This window comes from Rhopalosiphum maidis, chromosome 2 (genome assembly GCF_003676215.2).
Source record: "Rhopalosiphum maidis isolate BTI-1 chromosome 2, ASM367621v3, whole genome shotgun sequence".
In the NCBI taxonomy this organism is placed as follows: domain Eukaryota; kingdom Metazoa; phylum Arthropoda; class Insecta; order Hemiptera; family Aphididae; genus Rhopalosiphum; species Rhopalosiphum maidis.
In genome coordinates this window covers 77,430,989-77,451,522 of record NC_040878.1, presented here as the reverse complement: position 1 = coordinate 77,451,522, position 20,534 = coordinate 77,430,989, and the positions used below count along the sequence as shown (strand labels likewise).

Below are 20,534 nucleotides of genomic sequence, written 5' to 3'. Positions count from 1 at the left end.
ATCTTGTTAAAATTATTTATCATTGAAGGAAAATAATATAATTATCTTTATTACATAAACACAATTTTACATTTAAAAATGAATCTATAAACACTGCAATACTTTCAGCATCCTAATTGAGTGTAAATATGTATCACTGATTTCAAATGCATAAAAATTATACTTTTATATTTTAGCACTGTCATCCGTTAAGGTATACGGAGGATGAGAAGTCGAAAGTATGCTATCAGACTAATCTGGCGCAATGTATAGGCAATTTAGCTATATTATTGCGTATAATAATATTATAACATGTTTAATCGTCGTGAAATAATTGACGATCTAGATACCTACAATGAGAATATATAGAGTGTAGACTACAAGTAACATAATATATGAGATAATTAATGTATTTTTGACGAAAGAACCGTCTCATTGATGATAATTCCTAATTCCTAATGAATGATTATTAATATATTTATATTTTTGAAAGATTACGAAAAATAATATAAATAATTTTTGTTTTATTCCATAAGACTTATAAACTAAGTAATATCAATGCATAATAGTATAACATGTATAAATAAGATGTAAAGCATAATTTCTTTTAAAAATATAAAAGAGTTTAGTTTATTAAATAATATGTATTTTATTTGTGATTAGGTACTATTTTTAAGTTATTTACTATTACCAGTGATGGTAGAGCAGGTAAAGGTAAAATAGATCGAATTTTTTTTAATGTGTAGCTTATTTAATATATTTTTCCTCGGGGATTGAAATTTTAGTTTTTTTAGATTTAAATTTAGATTATATTATTTAATATTTATAATATTTTCCTAGTCACGTCAGCGTTGCTTTCTTGGAAAATCTGGATATGTATATTTAATATAATCATATTTATGTAAAATAAACTTTTAAAGTACTGTGTAGGCTTAATTATTTTAAACTGATGTGTCACGGCTTATTTCATATCAAACAATTTTTCTTTATTTCTGTATATTAAATTATACTTACGTGCTTTTTTTGAATAATATTATTTTGTTTTCTTCTTGTAGACGAGTTTTTAATTTAGCTATGAATTATAATTGAAATGCAATTAAAGAATATACATACATGTATATTATATATTCCTATTTATAAAATGTTTTAATGAATTTCTTTTTATAAAATTTTTTTCCAAACACATTTTCAAATAGGTATTAAGGTATTAATTGACTAGAAATGTTCGTAAATTTAATCCGAAACAAGAATTATTTAACAAAGTCATCGTATTAATATTTTAAATCTATGTATATGTACATATTAACAATAATAACAATTTTATATTTTATATTATATACTATATATAATATATAAAACGTCAGGAAAAATAATTAACACAATACCTATAATAATTCACTAACAGGTGATAATAATAATAATAAAAAAAAAAACAACAACATATTTAACCACATAATGACATGCGTAGGTATAATGCCTAAATATAATAATTATAATATTGATTATAAAACTGTACGTTTTTCATAAGAAACAACGGGATTTCAATTATCGTATACAGTTGTTTGACGACGAATCAAATCTGGAAAATACCTAAATCATAAATGGAAACAATTGTTCGGCCTATAAACACAATTATTTAAAACGTATGTTATTACATTATTATGTAATAAGGCGTGTAATGAACACGCATATTATACACCGTTTCAAAACTGAATTCGTTTATAACCTTTGTATGTATATCATATATGTATAATATAATAGAGAAATAAAAAACCTGAATGGAATGATGAAGAATATATATATATATGTAAAGAAGTATTACATATTATAATATGTCGCTGTTACGTATGTATATGAAACGAAATGAAATAAAATATTTGAAATGCAGAACGAAGGAACACGATGATATTCTAAGGAAATGTATTATTTTTGAGTTATGATCGAAACTTTTTGCGTTTTTTGGTCGTTCCGAAGACGGCAAACGGTCGAAGAAAAACAAAATAAAAAAAAAGAAATAAACGATCTGGTCGACGAATCAGTGAGCTATGCGTGTACGTGTGTGGGGTGACCGAGGGGGTAGATGGGTATAACCACGCGCGTTCAACTATATAGGTACTGTGGAAAATGTGTCATCGGCCGCGAAAAAATCGAATTTATCGTCGTACGAGCTATGATGGAAAATAAACGTAAATATGATAAATAATTAAATGTGGTCGGTCGGTATGGTTATAATCAGAACCGGCTCAATGGGTAGGCGGCATAGGCTCACGCTTAGGGCGGCGTTTTTTAGAGGCAACATTTTTATATCATAGATTTGATGTAGTATTTATATATAAGGGGGGCGGTAAAACTCAAGTTTGCCTAGGTGTGTTTAAACACTTGAGTCGGTCCTGGTTATAATGCATAGTACTATAGTGGGATAAGTAAGTATATTAGTACATATATAGGTATATTTATACACGCCTGTTGATGACTTGAGGTACAGGTTGAACTTGATGTGACGTGCGTATTATGGAAATCCTCGCGAAGACATTTTGGGGCGAATGTGGGGTCGGTGTTGTATCACCTCCTCGGCTCACTGTAGACCGTGTTCGGTTAACCGGTAAGGAAATCGCATCGAAGCGATTTCTTTCAATTTTCTATTATGATTGTTACATATTTTATGAATTGTCTCCTGCTGTCGAAATTAACAATTCTTTCGAATTGCCGGTACGATATCATACACAGTCCTAGCGGGTGTAGAGGTGTGGCGCTACTTTTAATGTGAATTTTAAGACGTCGCTGTTTATTAAATCAAGAGAAATAATTTATTTATTTAACTAATGTACCAACATGTAATATAAATAATACAATACGTACGGTATATTGGAAATGTCGAATTGGAGAAAAAACAAGTTCCTGTAAACGCCGTTAAAACAACATAATAGTATTATAGGTTATAAATATAATTTTATATTATATTTTACGGTCGTATAAAAAGGGTCATGATCGTATGGAAAACTATTGGTAAGTCATAATGATAATTGTTACAAATAAAATATGTTTTTCAACGTACAATTAATAATAATATTTTAAACATTAAACATTTTTGTATGTACAACATATAATATAGGTAGGCAGGTAATAATTATTATATTGTAAGATAAAAATAATAATACAATATATTATATTTATACAATACATTCGTTTTGCGATAATGTTGTAGATGTATAATAGTTTAGTCTTTATACCCGAACGGGGAAAACAATTTACTTATTGAGTCCTAGTTTAATTTTAAGTGAAGTATAAAATAAACAGTGTATGTATACGTCTACTTTATATTGTTAAAATAATTTGTATGATTTTCGTCAGATGAAAATAATAATAATATAATAATAGACCGGAAATTTTGTATTTTATTTGTATCGTGAATTATACATAATAATAGGTATATTACAACATAATCAAATATTTCAAAATTGACATCGACTTTTTTTTAACCGTACCTACCTGTAGAATTGTTACCAAGTATTTAAACATGGACTCAATTAGTATTATATTTCAGATTTCGCGGTACTCAATTATTATGTATCTTAAAACAATCCGGGATTCAATTTGTTCTAAAAGGTTTTATCGGGACTCAGTTCATATACAGATAGACACATAATATTTCGTGGCGTATTACTGATTTCTCGTATTCGTACGGTTTTCGTTTTTATTTTATTAAAATAAAAATATACGTTCGTGGCATTAGGTTTGGAAGCACAACTGTAGCCGAAAATAATAACTATACAATCAAATGTAATTTATTACCATTTAATTAAATAATATTATTTTTATTATTCGATGTATTTATTTTTATGCGTTGGTTATTGGTATAGACTAGAGGTATACCGTATTATCGTACCTATATCTTAGAGTGTTACTTGGCGATCTCATAACTCCTTTTATCTTATTAAATTTTCTTTTGCTACGTACTTCGTACAACTAGGGGATGAACGTGAAACATTACTACAGGGACTTTATATGATCTGCTCTACCACCACCACCACCACCACCAGCAAAAAACAAAATATAAAACTATTGGTTGGTTTTAAACATTATCGTGTTGCATGTAAAAGATTGTTCGTTAACGTGGTTTGAAAATGTCAAATCCCCATTTGTCGGTACCAAGTAAAATGACAACGATTCAGCTCGAAACATAGAAGCGAAACGATATTAACGATTTTGGCAAATTAAAAAAACATTAATTTTCAACTTCATTTCAAAAGCCGAAATCGAGTTTCATTTGTGGTGCATAAATTATATATAACAGTAATAATAACAATAATAATAATGGGTAATATAACAGTATGCTAATTTACCTGTGCTTTTTTGATTGTTAATTCGTAACAATAATATATCGTATTATAGTATCTCGAATCTCGATCACGGCAATATGTTTTCCTTCGGGATGGTGTCGTCAAATCACCCCTCTTCACAAGATAATCTGAGGTTACCATTTTGCTTAGTTATGAAAATCGTAATTTTTTTTAATATCGTTTTTTTATTATATGCGTCGCCCGTGCATAATATACAATATAACGTAACCTATATTATACGATTTATACGTTTAAATCTACAAATGCTTTATCGGTCGAAGTTGGGCGTTTCTCTGATCAAACGGTACAATAGAGGATCGAAAAAGTGGAAATATTAAAACAGATTAATTACGAATAGGTATGCATTTTTTCAAATGTTTGTGAATATTCCATAACCATGAAAATAACAATATTAATGGAGGTGATGAAATCTATTTTATAGCAACCATAGCCTATAAGGCTATAAATTATAAAACAAAACCAAGTATTCCAGTCAAATCATAAAAAAATACCTACGATTTTGTGTTTTTTTTTAATTTAAATTTTTCATACATACTGAGCTTAAAAAAATAAAGAGTCAGTTCAAAAATTGAATAAGTTTAATGGAAGATAATACGGAGTATCGTTTTGAGTGTTTTTCCTTTTAGTCTCTGTTTATAAATCGTAGGTATGTATACTGCGGAAAGATATAAATTTGGAGTGCGTTCGACGTTTATATACATAATTTATGTATGTTAGTGTACCTAGTACGTATTCGATCTATTATGATGAATTTTGATTTCTATTTCTGCGTGATTCTGAAAAACATTTCGAATGGTAGGAGTGCTGTAATGTGGTATTTTTAAGCAGCGGAATTTAGTATTTTGAAATTTATCAACTTTTTTCGAATTAATATTTTTGTAATACATATAACGCAATACATGTATACGTTCTTGGTTCTTACATTACATTGCACTTAAATTTTCATCATTAAGTTTGTCTGGGAAAATTTAAAGCAGAATATTATTTTAAAAACGTTTTATACTTAAAAACTATTTTAGAACTTTTTTTTATTATTTATAACTAATAAGCATTTAAAGTTTGCATTACTCCGCTTATTGAAACTTTAAAACCTATTAATTATTTCAAAAATATATTTGTTCGTAATTCAATCATTTTTTTTTATAAAAGTTCCATTTAAAAAATTGACAACGTGATTGCAATTAAAAAAAAAAAAAAAATGATAAAAAAAATTAAGCCAATAGCGTGGCTTTTCACTGACAGGCATATTATAAGAATGAAAAGAATAAGGTAAATTGAAATATTTTTAAACTGCACGCATATAATTTTTTCGAAGGACTTTGAAGGTAAAATAGAAATGCACGGCTTCCGTACTACATTACCTAGAACGTAGCAAGATAATTTTTAGATTGTCGTTTAAATTTTTTTTATTTAATTGAAATTTTGATTGGAAAATTGGCCGATTGGTTGTTTATTATATTGGGTTTCGAGTGTTCCATTTTTATTTTTATCAAAAATCAATTTTTGTTTACTGTCTTTAAAAGGACGTTACGATAAGTCACTATATAGATTGGTTAACGAATAATCGGAAAGTCAACAGACTCCTCGGCAACCGCAGCGTCGGATGGCGTTTACCAAGTCTATAGTTTCGACCACATGACGGCGGCGGTGACGACTGTGCGAGACAGGAAAACGGCGAAAATAAAAATATATTTTTATGAATACGAACGTATAGTCTGAAAGAAGATAGAAAGAGTAAAGAAAAACGTCCAAAAGTACAGAAAAATTGCAAAAAAAAGACAAATAACAAAAATAATAAAAAATGAAGTAAGCCTTATATATAAATTTATAATATATAAACACGTAACTTTATCGAACCGCACTGAGAAAACATTAATAAAAATCTCGTGAGTAAAAAAGTCGCTTTTACGCTTTTGTGAACTATCGACGTTTCGTGTCACGAAAAGTTTCTTCGCGGACACGTGTCGGACAGTTTTGGAATTGTATTTCATTTTTTTTGTCGGGTTCACACTATAGGTGTATGCCCCACGACCGTTTATATATATATTGTATACGCTGCGAGTTGTAGTCTCGCAATGGTGAATTGCGATTTTGAAAGACAAAACGAAGACTAATCGCGCGCATAAAGGACACGGAACAGCTTTTGAACTGGACGGTGAAGTAACACACGCGTATTTTCGTCGTTTGTGAAATTGATTATTTACTTTTTTCGTTTGTTTGGTCGTCATCCGTTCGTAACGTTGATTAATTCGTGTCGTCATCCAGTTCCGACGAGTTTTTTCACGCGTACGATATTACAAAGTCACTCGCTGTTTAGAATATTCGTCAGGCGGCATTTATTGGTTTTTTTGGTTTTTCAAAGTATTGCGACAACGACGGTGCAGACATGTCAAATTGTCACCGATGTCCCTCAAGAGTCATTATAAGCCCCCTAGGACTTATCGGTTGCACGGAATCCTGTTTTGCACGTAGCTTGCGCGCATTATGAACATTTCAAAAGAGAAGAATAAGTCTCATGAGACTGTACCAGTAAGGTTTTTCGCCGAACCTAAAGGATTTACCGTTGGTGAAACTGCAGCTTTTGCGACAGACACATTTGTACGCGTTAAGACGCGCGCACGCTGTTTGTTAAGAAAACGCGGTCCGGCAAATGGTGACATTTGGGGTTGGTGCACGACGCGCGACGGTGGCAAAATGGAAAGAGGTCAGTTCTGTCGATTATTATTTCACATTGTATTTGTAAATGACGAATTTCCAACCGATTGATCTCATTGCACCTATTTATATTATTATTGAGGTTTGTTTGAATTTATATTTTCGTGTAACAATTTATTGTGTGCCTCAATCATTAAAAAAAAAGAAAAAATGGGAAATATATTATTTTTGTATTGTAAAAATTTATGATAATTATAAACATACGCTGAACGATTATAATTAAATTCAGCAAAATACAAAAAGTAAGTTATAATTGATTTTTTTTCATTCAACTGAGATATAATCATTAATTATTATAATACTACACTATAAATACACTGTTATTTAATGCATTTATTTAATATTTAAAATTAACGAACAACATACCATTATGTTTGTGAGCGTACATCAATTTTTTTTTAAATAAAATAATGACGTAGTATGTTGCACCTAAACGAGATGGAAAAAATATTAAATATAAAACCCACCAACGATGTCATACAGATAAAATATATACGTTTTGTCCATTAGTCCATTGAAATGAATACGCGTATACGAAGAATGTAATATAACGCGATCCGAATGAGTTTTTGGTCGTATTTTTTTTTTCGGTGGTAATTTCAAGTGACCTCGGAATCATAGACGTCGCTTTAAAGATGACATACCTTATGTCCTATATATATTTTTCTGTGTAAAGAATATCAGATGCTTATAAGTTATAATACTGCTTTGGTTTAACGGAGTGCTAGGGCTGCTGCAATTGATGGGAAATAGTTGAAATAAGACAATATCTGAAAAGTGCGTTTTTAATGGATTCATTTCTTTGGATTAAAGTTTGTTTTTAATGACCGTGCTATTGGACTATGAAGTAAATATTGGCGCGGAAGGAGTTCTCGGAAAACCACGAATATAATGAATACCACCTATAGATAATACTATTTATGTATTTGTATGCGTGTGAGTTTGTGTGCATGGTATTGAATTTTACAGTCTCTGCCGGGGCGTCGCGCGTCGTGACGGTAAAATAGTAATCGCATCGAAATAATATTATTCGTATTGACGGAAACTTTTTTCTCTTCGCTATATTATTCGCTAGATAATATATAAAATGGTATATATTATAGTATTTTCATTTGTAGTGAGACAGCATTTTTTCTAGCAACTTCCACAACTCTTCCGATCATCTACTTGCTCATTATAAGTATGACGTGTTAACAACGAGTCTGTGCGTGTCCACAAGAGAAACATTATCTTAATAGTTTACAAAATATAATAGTATTATTATATCTATATGACTTAGTGTATATATTATGACACGTCGTAGCCGGAAATCAATTATTGATGTTTATGTTTTAAATTGTATGATATAGTGTAAGATGTATATTTTGCGGACGTAATATGCATTTAGTATATGTAGATAGGCCGCGGGTAAACCGGGAACAGAATTAGTTTTCTCAATTTTTCCCCCGTGCGTGCTTACTTTGGTAAACATTTTTTTATAACTACGGCTTTCGGGTTTCTATATGCAAAGTAATCGAAAAAGCGTGGGTATATACAGAAAAAACTGGAAACGCGTAAAAACAGATATAAAACCAGGGTGGTGGCGTCTTCGTCGTAAAGCCTTTGACTCACTTATACGCGTGTTTACAGTGTTTTTGTGACAATTTTAGGCCAAATTTTGTACGACTCAACATATTGGGAACACATAAAGTAGGTATATATAGTAAATACTTCATATATACATATACACACGACGACTATGCCGTGGTAGTATATTCAATTTGCAGGATATGTGAATTTATGACTGCGGGAATTCCATATTTTCTAATAGCCTCGAGGGTAGAAGAAATGACGTCCGTTTCTGAGGTCCCTAGAGGGCGGAGTGAAAGTCGCCGAACGGCGAGGATTATAGAGATGCGTTTGTATCTGCGCGGGGGTGAGTAAAATGTGACATTATTTTTATGAAGCTCTCTTATTTTCCGTCGCGCAGAATTCAATAAATAAATACTATTCGTTAATACGGCAGCAGTAGTCTTCACAACGGAGAAAAATGAAAAAGGTAGTTTAAAACAAAATAAAATATTCATATCACTGTCGCAGTATATTCGTGTATACATTGGTACACATATATATGATGTATCTGGAAGATATGAGATATTTAAATCTTATTTCAGTACAGAATTCTTAAATACTTTATATATAGTATACACCCTATATATTAATAAACTTTTTATTTATTATTACTACTCTTATTGCGTGACTGTACTTACAGGTGAAGAGATAGTTATCTGGGTCTTGAAATTAACATTCACGATGAAATTGCGCGCACAATTATTTTAATATAATTTTCTCGTACTAAGTACGAAAAAAATATAGAACACGAGTACAACAAAGAAATACAATAACAAATGATGATAATTATAAACGGTGTTCGTCGAAACCATTAATACAAATTGAAAGTTGATCACATTTTCACGGAACTAATAATAGATTTAGTGGTATAAAGAATTTCAGTGACTTATTCTTTGCAGCGGCTTATTTTCATTTTCATATCCGTTCAAGTGAGGTAGCATTATCATATTTGTGCTAGTGCAATTGTCTGGAAAGGGTTGCTAGAGTCGTGTAGTGTTACCACAGGATTCATGCACCCGAAAGCGACTTGTAAAAACTGAGCAGCTGAAAATTGATATTTGCGTCATGTTTGCAGAAGTTCGTAGAAACCTAGCATGACGGTGAACAAAATACCGGAAGGGTTGGTCGTATGATTGTCTTCTTAGAGCCGGCTGTGGGAAAAGAAATAGATATGCGAGTTTGTGCTAAAGACATAAAAGCGTCGAGAAGTTGAGATTGGATTATATTATATAGGGTGCGTTTCATGAATATTTGACACGTTTAAAATGTTAATCTTCGCAATACACCTTGTAATAAATATGTGAGTGACATCTGGTTGAATCATATTATATATTATTATCCAAACGGTACTATATACAGAGTGATTCACTAATCACGCTTACGTTCTTTTTTCTTCGATAATTTATTTATTCAAAATATGATTTTTGGAATTTTTAAACGTACGAGTATTTACAGGCTAAATTTTAAAATTATTGCGTTTATGTTTACTACTTACGAAGTAACTTTTGATACAAACTTTTGTTTTTCAAATGAAAACTTCTATTTTTTATTGTAAATTATTTAGCTAATAATTTTTTTTGAAAATATGGACGTATCAAAATCAAAATTATAGCGAGTTGTTTTTGAGTTATATAACTTTGTGTACTTAGGATAATAATATGTTTGGAAGATATAGTTGGTGTAGTGATTTGTAAGTTTTAAATAATCTTTCAATATAAATAATAATTTGTAAAAATTATCTATGCATAATAAATACTATATCCAATAATATTACATCTATTTGTATATTTTTCTATGAAAATTTTTAAAAACTATTATTCTTTGTATAATTATTATAATAATTAAGAAACTACTCGTTTGAATTTTTAATTAAATATATGAACATTTTCAAAAAAATTATTTAATAAATAATTTATAGTTAAAAGGAGGGTTCTAATTTAAAAACAAAAGTTTGTATCGTCATTGAATTCTCTTTAAGTATTACAAAAGAATCTCAAGAATTTAAAATATTGCCTTTGAGTTTAAAATTCCATGAATTAGAATTTGATAACATATATCATTAAATGAAAAAAAAATGGTAGTGAGAATGTTTTTTGAATCATCCATATATAGGATAGCGTACATTATTGGAAAGCGGGCTTTAAACGGTTTGTGTCATTTATTATTATAATTTAATAACGATTAAAACGACACATAAAGTACGAATCGATCGTGCGTGCGCCATTCAAACGTTATTGTTTTTTTCCCAAAAACCCTCGGTTGAAAAAAAATATAAATGTTTTTAAAATAATGATCTTTGGATTACACTGTGTACTGGGAAATTTATTGCATAACCGATACTAATATTCAGTTTGACTTTTCCAGTGACGTCTTCGAATCTGGACGCTAAAAAATTGGCTTTCTAGTCAAACTGCATTGTAATACACCTATTTTATTAATATTATTATTATCATCATTATCATCATCATCATCATCATCATCATTATCATTGCACTACCGTGTACACGTCGGTGGAAAACATTCGGTAATCGGGAATTGATTTTTAGCCGTAGATGTTACGTACGCCAAGCTTAATGTGGTCGGAGGAGGTGGGTGGTACCTGCTGTATAAAGTCGCGACCGTAAATCGAATTCTTTCGGTTCATTAAATTTTAACGTATATTACCTATTATTATTATATGTCGTGAACGTCGAGTGTATAATATATAAACTATGCTGCATGTGGTGGATAATAGATATATATGTACAGGGTGATTATTGATTTTATCACAAACCGAGCCACACCTTGCCCGGGTGAGTTTTTAGCACGTTTATATTTTAACAACCACACAGTGTTCTCTATATTTATTATTTCATAACTTAAACACGTTTACACTTAAAAGTTGGAAAACAGATAAACGAATTTGCACAGCGCCTGGTCCATGACAAAAGTAAAACAATCACCTGTATAGTGTATATGTATATGATATCTATCTGCGATTTAGTGGCGGTTTATGATGTTCACATGAGGTGGTGGACAATAATTTTATAATACGCCTATGTGAACTCGTAAAAAAAATAATAATTTTGTTATCGGTACATATAAGTATCTAAAATGATGGACTTGGGACTTGGTAGTAAATGATCAATAATAATAAAGCACGCACGGCTATATGCGCTAACGTTTCAAAGATTGACGTGACAGAGCGGTAAGATAAAAATATGTTCTGTGCTCACATTAAATGAGCTTCAAAAAACCATGTTTTGCTAGCCAACGTGTCGATGCATGTAATTAGTATTTGTATCCACCAGGAGCATGAAGAATTTGTTTAATTATTTAATCGTTTATAGACACACTTGTCAACACGAAAAGTTGCAAAAAAATTTTTTTTTTTAATAGTTGATTTTTATTATATCAATTATAGATTTATGTGTACAAAAACAATTATAATAAATATAGAAATCTAATAATGTTTTATGCAATTTTTTGGGGTAGTCTCTGCGCTCCTATGCACTTTAGTATGGGTATTGCCACTGACATACGTATACAATTTACGGTATTGAACTCGGGTTAGACGAGTGCGGTGTTCTATTTCACAAACTATCTTCCCGCGTTTTAAATTGTAGTATCGCAAGGTCGCGTTTTTAACAAAATTATATTAATTAATTTATATAATGATACATACCCAAATATCTTACAGGTGAACGAGTCGACTCGGACATGGACGCGGTTAAAACAGGAAAATACCTACTCGCTTAATAAGTAGATTTGAATTATTGTGATTATATAAAAACGATTAAAAATGTATCTACACATTGAAGGTTTTTTTTACACGGTCGTTTGTGATTTTCTTCGTATCTAAATCGATTTATTAGCCGATCGAAATGCTATATTTACGCATTGATATTATATTTTTCGATTTTTAGTTATTAAATGTTGCTTATTAATTTTTTTTCTAATACTTTTGATAAAGTTTTTTTTTACTGATAACGTCTATCGATTTTATTTTTAGTCGTTTAATTATTAGTACATCGCACATAACAAATTCATTGTTGTCGTGCTAAGAAGTACGAAACTTTTTTGATTAATAAAATGAAAATAAGTTTTTCTTTAGATTTACGATGATGGCGCAAGTCATTGACGTCTCCGTGCATTATTAAATGATTTTCATTCGTTAACGAGAAAGAAAAATTAGTAATATTTTTCAAAGAATCATTATATTTTGTTTTAAACGTCATTCTAATCTACTACCCCGTCGAACACAGTATCGCTTACACGTTTGTCACATTGCGTATTGACTGTCATTTAACCACGGTAGTAGTTAGAGGTATTATGTAATATATTTGCGCGAAAATGTGTCTATGTTAAACCGATTAACTGTTAGCGATAACCGAGAAATAAAACCGTGCCGTGAGAGGTTTTCGGGATTTTTTTTATCTTAAAATTTTGCTCAGAACGAATTCTAACTCATTACGACGCGCCGACGACGACGGTGAGTATGTTTTATAATTTCATTGGACGTTTCGTAATAATAATAACTATAATAATAAAAAAAATGACGGTGGCGGTATCGCACTATGTGCGCGCGCGGACGATGTTTAAGGTTGAAATCACGCGGGTGCGATAAAAGTAATATTTCCTCCGCTTTGTTGTTCGACGGTAATAAAAAATGAAACACAAAAAACTATGAAAAATCGTTTGACCTCCGATCCGACAGAATACAGTGTGTTTGTGTATGTATGTATACGTTACGTGATGTGTTTGCGTTTATATATAATATACTAATACGAGTATATAGAGAAACAGAATGATTATGTTTATATTTCCGTTCCTAATCAAACAAATGAAGAGGAAACTCAGAAACAATGAATTATTACTTGCGCGTATAGACATAATTTTTATATACCTAGGAATCTATACCTATGTATTATATACATCCGAATACCGGTACCGGTCCCTTACCACAATAATACAAAACAATGCATTTAGCAAATTCGAATAATAATAATAATAATAATATTCATTGAACAATTGATAGACAGTACGTCCCCGGCGATGTTGTATTTATAGATAAGTGGAACATGTAATTGTTATCAAATGACGAATAAAATGATTTTCGCTAACGATAAGCTAACGATATTCCGAATTTTGATGACCAGTGAATAAACGACGAACGTCAAGAATCTGGCCGACCCTGAATGAGCCAGCTGTGCACTTTGTCATACGACATCGTCTGTTCGTTAAGTACGCGGTCACGTCGAAATGCGAAGACGTCTCCTCGCGACGCATGATCTCCTGTCGAGGATTTTTGTATTGTATATCAAGTGATCCATTTAAGTAAGACACTCATTATTTAAAAACTAATAATAATAATAATAATTTTTAAAATATATTTTTATATAATTTCAAGTCGTAAAACGAATTTTTTAAGTATATGTTTTTATTGTAATAATTTTTTCACCCTTTTTATGACACTATGCATTTTTTATTTTTTTTCCAAAGCGGAATATTTTTTTTAGTACTTCGAATTACAAAAATCGAATGTTGAACGAATAGTTTATGAGTTATAAGTATTTTAAGTTTAAATGAGCGGAATGGAGTGATGATACAGGGGTCCCTCTACTAATGTCGATTTTCTATTCTGCTCATATAAACTTTAAATACTTATAACTAATAAATTACTTGTCCAAAATTTTCATAGATCAAAATACTCTAAATAATATTATTCTTTGGAATATGAAATTAAAAAATGTACCTATGTTGTTATTCAAAAGATAGAAAAACTGAAAAATGATAAAAGTATTTATTTTATAACAACTTAAAATTACGCATATTACATTTTTCAAAAATGTTTATTATTTCTGAAATAATAAATGTTTTACGTTAAACGGATCGTCCTGTTTTATGTGTATCAATCCTTAGAGACAAATTGTCAAAAAAAATTGAATTTCGATAAAAATAATTTATCCGGACTCAGCTGGCTTCCCGTACCCAACAACCTCCCCACAATAACGGCCACTCGCTCGTTCGATTGACGCGTGACATGTTTTTGGGGCGATCGTTTATTTTACAATTTTTTTTTTTTTAAATATCACGATGGATATAATATTATAAACGCGTGAAATATTTATATTTATAGTGTTATATAAATATATATTATGTATATATGTATGTATAGTATAATATGTATAAGAGAAGAGAAACACCGTCCGCGTCTGTTAAGTCGGTTGTCATCCTACTTGTCCCTGGGCTGACGAAGAAAAATAAGATTTCGCGGCGTACCGTGCCTGGATGGCGGTGAGAGCGGGAATATGTGGGTGTTCGGGGGTCGAAGGAGAGGTCAGGACGAGACGGCGGTGCCGCCATCGTATCCCCGCCATCCTCGGTTTGCTTTCCTCAGTGTCCGAACAGCACTGGATTAGACAGCATTATGACCAGGCTGACCAGGGCTAACACGTGGACGGTCATCTGGCCGCTGACCGCACTCCGGTTGCCGTGTTGCATGGCGGCCGGGTGTTCACCTGTCGACAGAGAACAGAAAAGAAAAAAAATGATAACTCAGTTCATTTTTTTGTGGTCGTTTTGGGAAGAGGGTGACGCTTTTTTTTTTGTAAAAATACTGTAAAATAAACACACAACAAATTAGATTTAATTAACTAATTGATTGTGTAAAGTGTTTTTTTTTATACTGTTATAGGTGCTATTGATTATTTATTGTTAGGTTAAATAAAATTAATTTAAAATTGGGGAGGAGAGCACGTGTCTCAAGTTCAACGTCACTTGTTTACGGCACTGATGTATATTTTGCTTCGTGAGTCGCTCCGACTTCGGTGATTCGAGTCGTTCACGAGCTGTGCAATATAACTAATATAAGTGATTCAGTGGTTGTAGGGTCGTACAAGTGGACCTAACCTAACATAAATGGTTTCTAATGTTTAGGTTAGACATTGATTGACATTCACACGATTAAGTATCCAGGGATGATCAATTTACTCGATTGGTTTTAACTTGTTACAAGTTACACTACAATTGTAAATTTATAGTTACATAACACATAATACTTTTAAAATTTCTAATTGGTTACGAGTTATTTAGTTTAGGTATTTTTAAAGTTACAAGTTAATTAATGATTTATATTTATTTCTTCAACAAAATTATGTTACTAAATATTTGTTTATACTTTATATGATGGATTCATATAAGTTATTATTACTAATATCAGAATTGCAATTTATAAAAAATATAAAAAGCATCAAATGGTGAACTATAAGTAATAATATATTATGTTTACACTAATATGGATAACATATGGGCTGCAGAGTTATTTTATAGGTAACAAATAAGTAATAAATATAATGGTTCAAATTTTTTATAATATAATATAAAATAAATTATATATATATATACTACTATATTAATGACTTATAAACTTATCTTTGTAAATTCATAAAATTACATGAATTATATGAAGGGAAAGAATGTAAACAAAAAAGCAAGGAGGCACCTATATAGTTCAATGTATGATTTAGCACATATATTGATCAAACAATTCTGTTCAAACTTAAGACCACAGGTAAATAATATTATATACCTACACATAATATATTTTTTGTTAAAATATCGTATTTGTTCATTATATTAATATTTTTTGTAATAATGTATGCTATCATAAACAATATTAAAATTTTCTAATATTGTTATTTATCACCTATTTAAATGTAATTTTAAATATAATATGTATTTAATATAAAAGTTACAATGCAAATTGTACGATTTAAATTTTAAGGTACTTTTAAACTACAAAACTGATTACAAGTTTTAAGTCCCAAATGAAACTTTGATACATGTAACTGATTACCTGCTCAACCTGTAAGTGCCTGTAATATAATATTTAATATATTATAATATTATATAGTTTCGAATGCGTTTATTGGACTGTTTTAAATTCTACAACTGCGCATTTCGAAGTACGACAAAACTATAAGAATATCAGTCAACACTGTGTTTAATTATTAACTTTAGTGAAATGAATTATAACGATAACGACTTTGGGACATCGTTATTTACTGAGAAATGAAATAATAACCACTAAACCAATAACACAAAATCAAGAATAATAATACACTTTGTTGAACGTCATTTTCTGAAAAGGCCGTTGTTTGTTACAATATAGTAGGCAGAAATTGACGATGTTATTTTTTATTTTATTTTTATGTACAAATTGTTTATGTTTGAAGAAAAACGGTACTTTTTGTTTTTATATATTTTTATACTTGTTAGTTGTGTAGCGTTTACTTTAAGTGTTTTGGGCTTTATCGAACGGTCTCTAGTGCGGCTATTTCGAGTGTTTGGAAAAAAAGAAGTTTTTTTTTTTGTAAACGACGACAGACAAAATAACAACATGTTCATTCGGAATGCTATTTTTTTAAACAATTTATTTGCGACTTGTTTTTTTTTATCTCGACAGTAACAATCTTTATTGTCGATTATTTAAAAAAAGGGCACAAAACGTTTATCGCTTTTTCTAGTCCCGAAAAAGTCAATGAAACGATAACAATTGTTCGGTTCATTAGTACAGTGATTTTTTTTTAATCCGTTTACCCATATTACTAGTATGATGGTATATTTTGTTCGATGTATAATGTATTTTAATCGAATTTCCTGTTTTTTATTTTTGTTGTTTACCTTTAACTTTAGTTGTGTTCATTAATTTACTTGGATATAATGATAATATTAATATAGAATTAGAAAATGCATAAAAATTTTTTTTTTTATTTTAATAAAATAATTACAATCAGAGGCGTAGCCAGGATTTTTTTTATATTTTAGTCTGTACCTAACCTAATTGAATGTTTATGGGATTAAAGCTCATGCGATGCTCGTTGGATTAAAGTTTTTAGTTGGGTACCTACTATTAAAATGTCCAACAAGATGCATTCTAAACAAAATGAATTACAATTATTGAATTGAATATTCAAGAACTGTTACTTTTGTATGAATGTATCAAATAATAACACTCAAAAGTCCAAAAATTACTTATTGCTTTTTCAAGTTTATTCTATGATTTTTAAAAATATTTTTTGAAATAATTCGAAACAGTTATATTTTAACAACATTTTAATATTTTAAATGTTTTATTATCCATTATTCTGGTGTAAAAAAAATGTTGTTGACATAAAAATATGCACCGCGGTGTACGGTTCATATTAAATCATTTAGCGATATCAATGAGTATTATTTTATTTTGTTTTTCATGGAATTCATAGCAGGGCGCCATGACTGAATTTGGTTCAAAAAAGGCACTCAGGAATAAAAAGTTTGGAGATCGCTGATTTAGATACCTAATAGTCTTAAGAATTATTTTCTAATCATAAATATGGGTTTTTATATGTGCATAATAACCCTAATTCTCTGTTCACTTTCAATTTTCATTAATAACATATTTAAATAATGTTGGTTTATTCAATCAGAATGTCAAATTAAACTGATGGTGTATAATGTTCAACCTTGCCATCTAAATATTGTGATTTTTTTTTTTAATTTCAATACGGTTACCTAAGTTGATTAGATGTGTATACCTACTTCCCTGTTGAGGACTTTTCACCGAGAAAATTAAATATCGACCGTCGTCAAGGCTCGTTTGAAAACGAAGTCGTAATTTATTTCTCATCGCTACCGGTAATGTGAAATGTCTAATGACTTGAGTGCCTGCGTGTTTTTTCTCAATACATTAATATACCTAGGTATATTATGTAATTTACTCTTATAGTGTATTTATGGATGACGAACATGATGTGGGTTGGGGAAAAAAATTTGATCACATTAAAATCCGTATAATAATTTATCGGGGTACCTATAGCTAGGGCGAGGTAACGTCCCATTTCCGCTTAACGCTTTAAAATTCGTTCATTATCGTGTCACTGTGTATTAATATAGGTGATTTTATACTTTAACGACGAAATTAATTTAATACTCTATTACCTATATAACATTATAATAATCAAGAATGGGTAGTATCTATGATGCGTATCCTAGATACATTTGTATTTTGTATCAGTTGTATCTTTTGTAGTTAATTAATTGTATCTATTATCTCGTATCTAGATACTTTTTTGGGGGTGTATTTTATATCTTTTTTTTTGAAAGGATTCTAGTTAATAGATACAAATTAAGATTTGTTTATTTTATCTTTTTTAAATAAACAATAAATTGAAAAATCATAGTTATTCCAAATATTATACATTTTCAAGTATACAATCTTTTATACAAATTATTTATATAATTGCAAAAATACCCATATCATTGAACGCAGATTATGTTGTATGGTACCGTCTGTATAGCAACCTCTATAATACAATCTGAATTTCTGACAAATGGTCGTCACTTGTCTAGATATTGTAGACTTGTATTTTGGAGATCATAGTATACATAAATTATAATATTGGTAAACCATATTATAGTTTCATCACATGGCCTATATATAGGTGAGCAATATATTGACTAGTAATTTTAGACTTTAGTATGTTTTAGTTGGAAAATACTTTAATATTGTTGAGATTCCAAAATGCGAAAAAGGTAATGTAAAAGTCATTTGTATGACATGTTAAAATGACAAAACGTTACTTAAAGCTATTAGGTCCACTTCAAATTTCCGTCTTATCATGTAGGTAATTCATTTTAATTTTTAACTTTGATTATAATTATACAATTATACACTTTATTTTTTAAAATCAATATTTCAGAGTTTATGAAAATATTTTTGATGAATTTACAACAATACATAAATTACAAGTGAATCATCAACATCAGGTGTTAAGCAAACAGAGATCTATTCATTTCAATTTTCAACACAAAACAGATGAAAATAAAAAAAAAACATTTTGAAGTGAAGCATATTTTAAGAATTTTTTACTAGGTGGCATTATAACTATAAGCTATAAGGAAATAATAATAATAATTATGCGGCCCGAGACTTAGGGCATGCGGTACAAGGCACATTCATTAACCACAAGGTAGCACTAATTTTTCACTAGGTGGCACTCATACCATCATCTACTTTATATGTAATATATGTAAAAATATGCTCTGAATTGAAGATGATCTTTTTAATATAAAATATATATTTTGTATTTTGTATTAAAAATGTATGTTTCTAGTACCTTGTATCATTGATTATAAGTACTAGTTTATTTACAATAAACGCTAGTATCTAGATACTTTTCAAGTATACTGCCCATCCCTGATTGTAATGATATAGCTCGTTGACGATCACCTCGTTTACAATTTTAGTCATTTTCAAGAGTACTCATTTAAAATAATTTGTGTATGAATTCTACTATATTATACCTATATAGTGCAATGGCGTTAATAGGGAGAGAGAGAGGATTTGGGTGTCGTATCCCCCAATTATATATTTTTTTAAAGACTGTCACATCACATTTATGTACTTACTACATTCTTAACATTACTATAAAATATTTTATTGAAATAGTATAAAAAAACCCCGAATCCGTTTTCTAGCTAGCTGACTAGAAACTACATGGCTGTATATAGCTAAGATAATATTACTTCGCAATTAACACTATTGCACAGCTATATTAAATTATATTGTATTGCAGTGCCGTTTTTTTGTGGGGACACTTAATTTTTTCCTTTAGTTTTTGCGATGCTAAAATGCCTATCTACGTACCACCTATTACTTTATGATTCTTTGTTTATTAATTATTGTAAACTATATGTCTACTTTTCTTATGATTTTAAATTACGTTAATACCACTATGGTATACACTTAACATAACAATGTTTATTAATATGTATTTTAGACATGCAATTTCATTTTTAATTCGAATATTATTACTAAGGGTACACGACCATATCTCTTATTAGTCT

The 20,534-nt window shown here is 29.8% G+C and overlaps 1 protein-coding gene across 1 annotated transcript in view; it reads right to left on the bottom strand.

Moving 5' to 3' along the window:
- Positions 1-14,488: 14,488 nt before the first annotated feature.
- Positions 14,489-20,534, bottom strand: part of LOC113553920 (inactive tyrosine-protein kinase 7-like) — a 198,883-nt gene continuing 192,837 nt past the window's right edge. Inside the window, exon 5 of the mRNA XM_026957512.1 lies at positions 14,489-15,166. Within this exon, the coding sequence (XP_026813313.1) occupies positions 15,042-15,166 (125 nt within the window). The 3' untranslated portion in view covers positions 14,489-15,041. The remainder of the gene's footprint in view (positions 15,167-20,534) is intronic.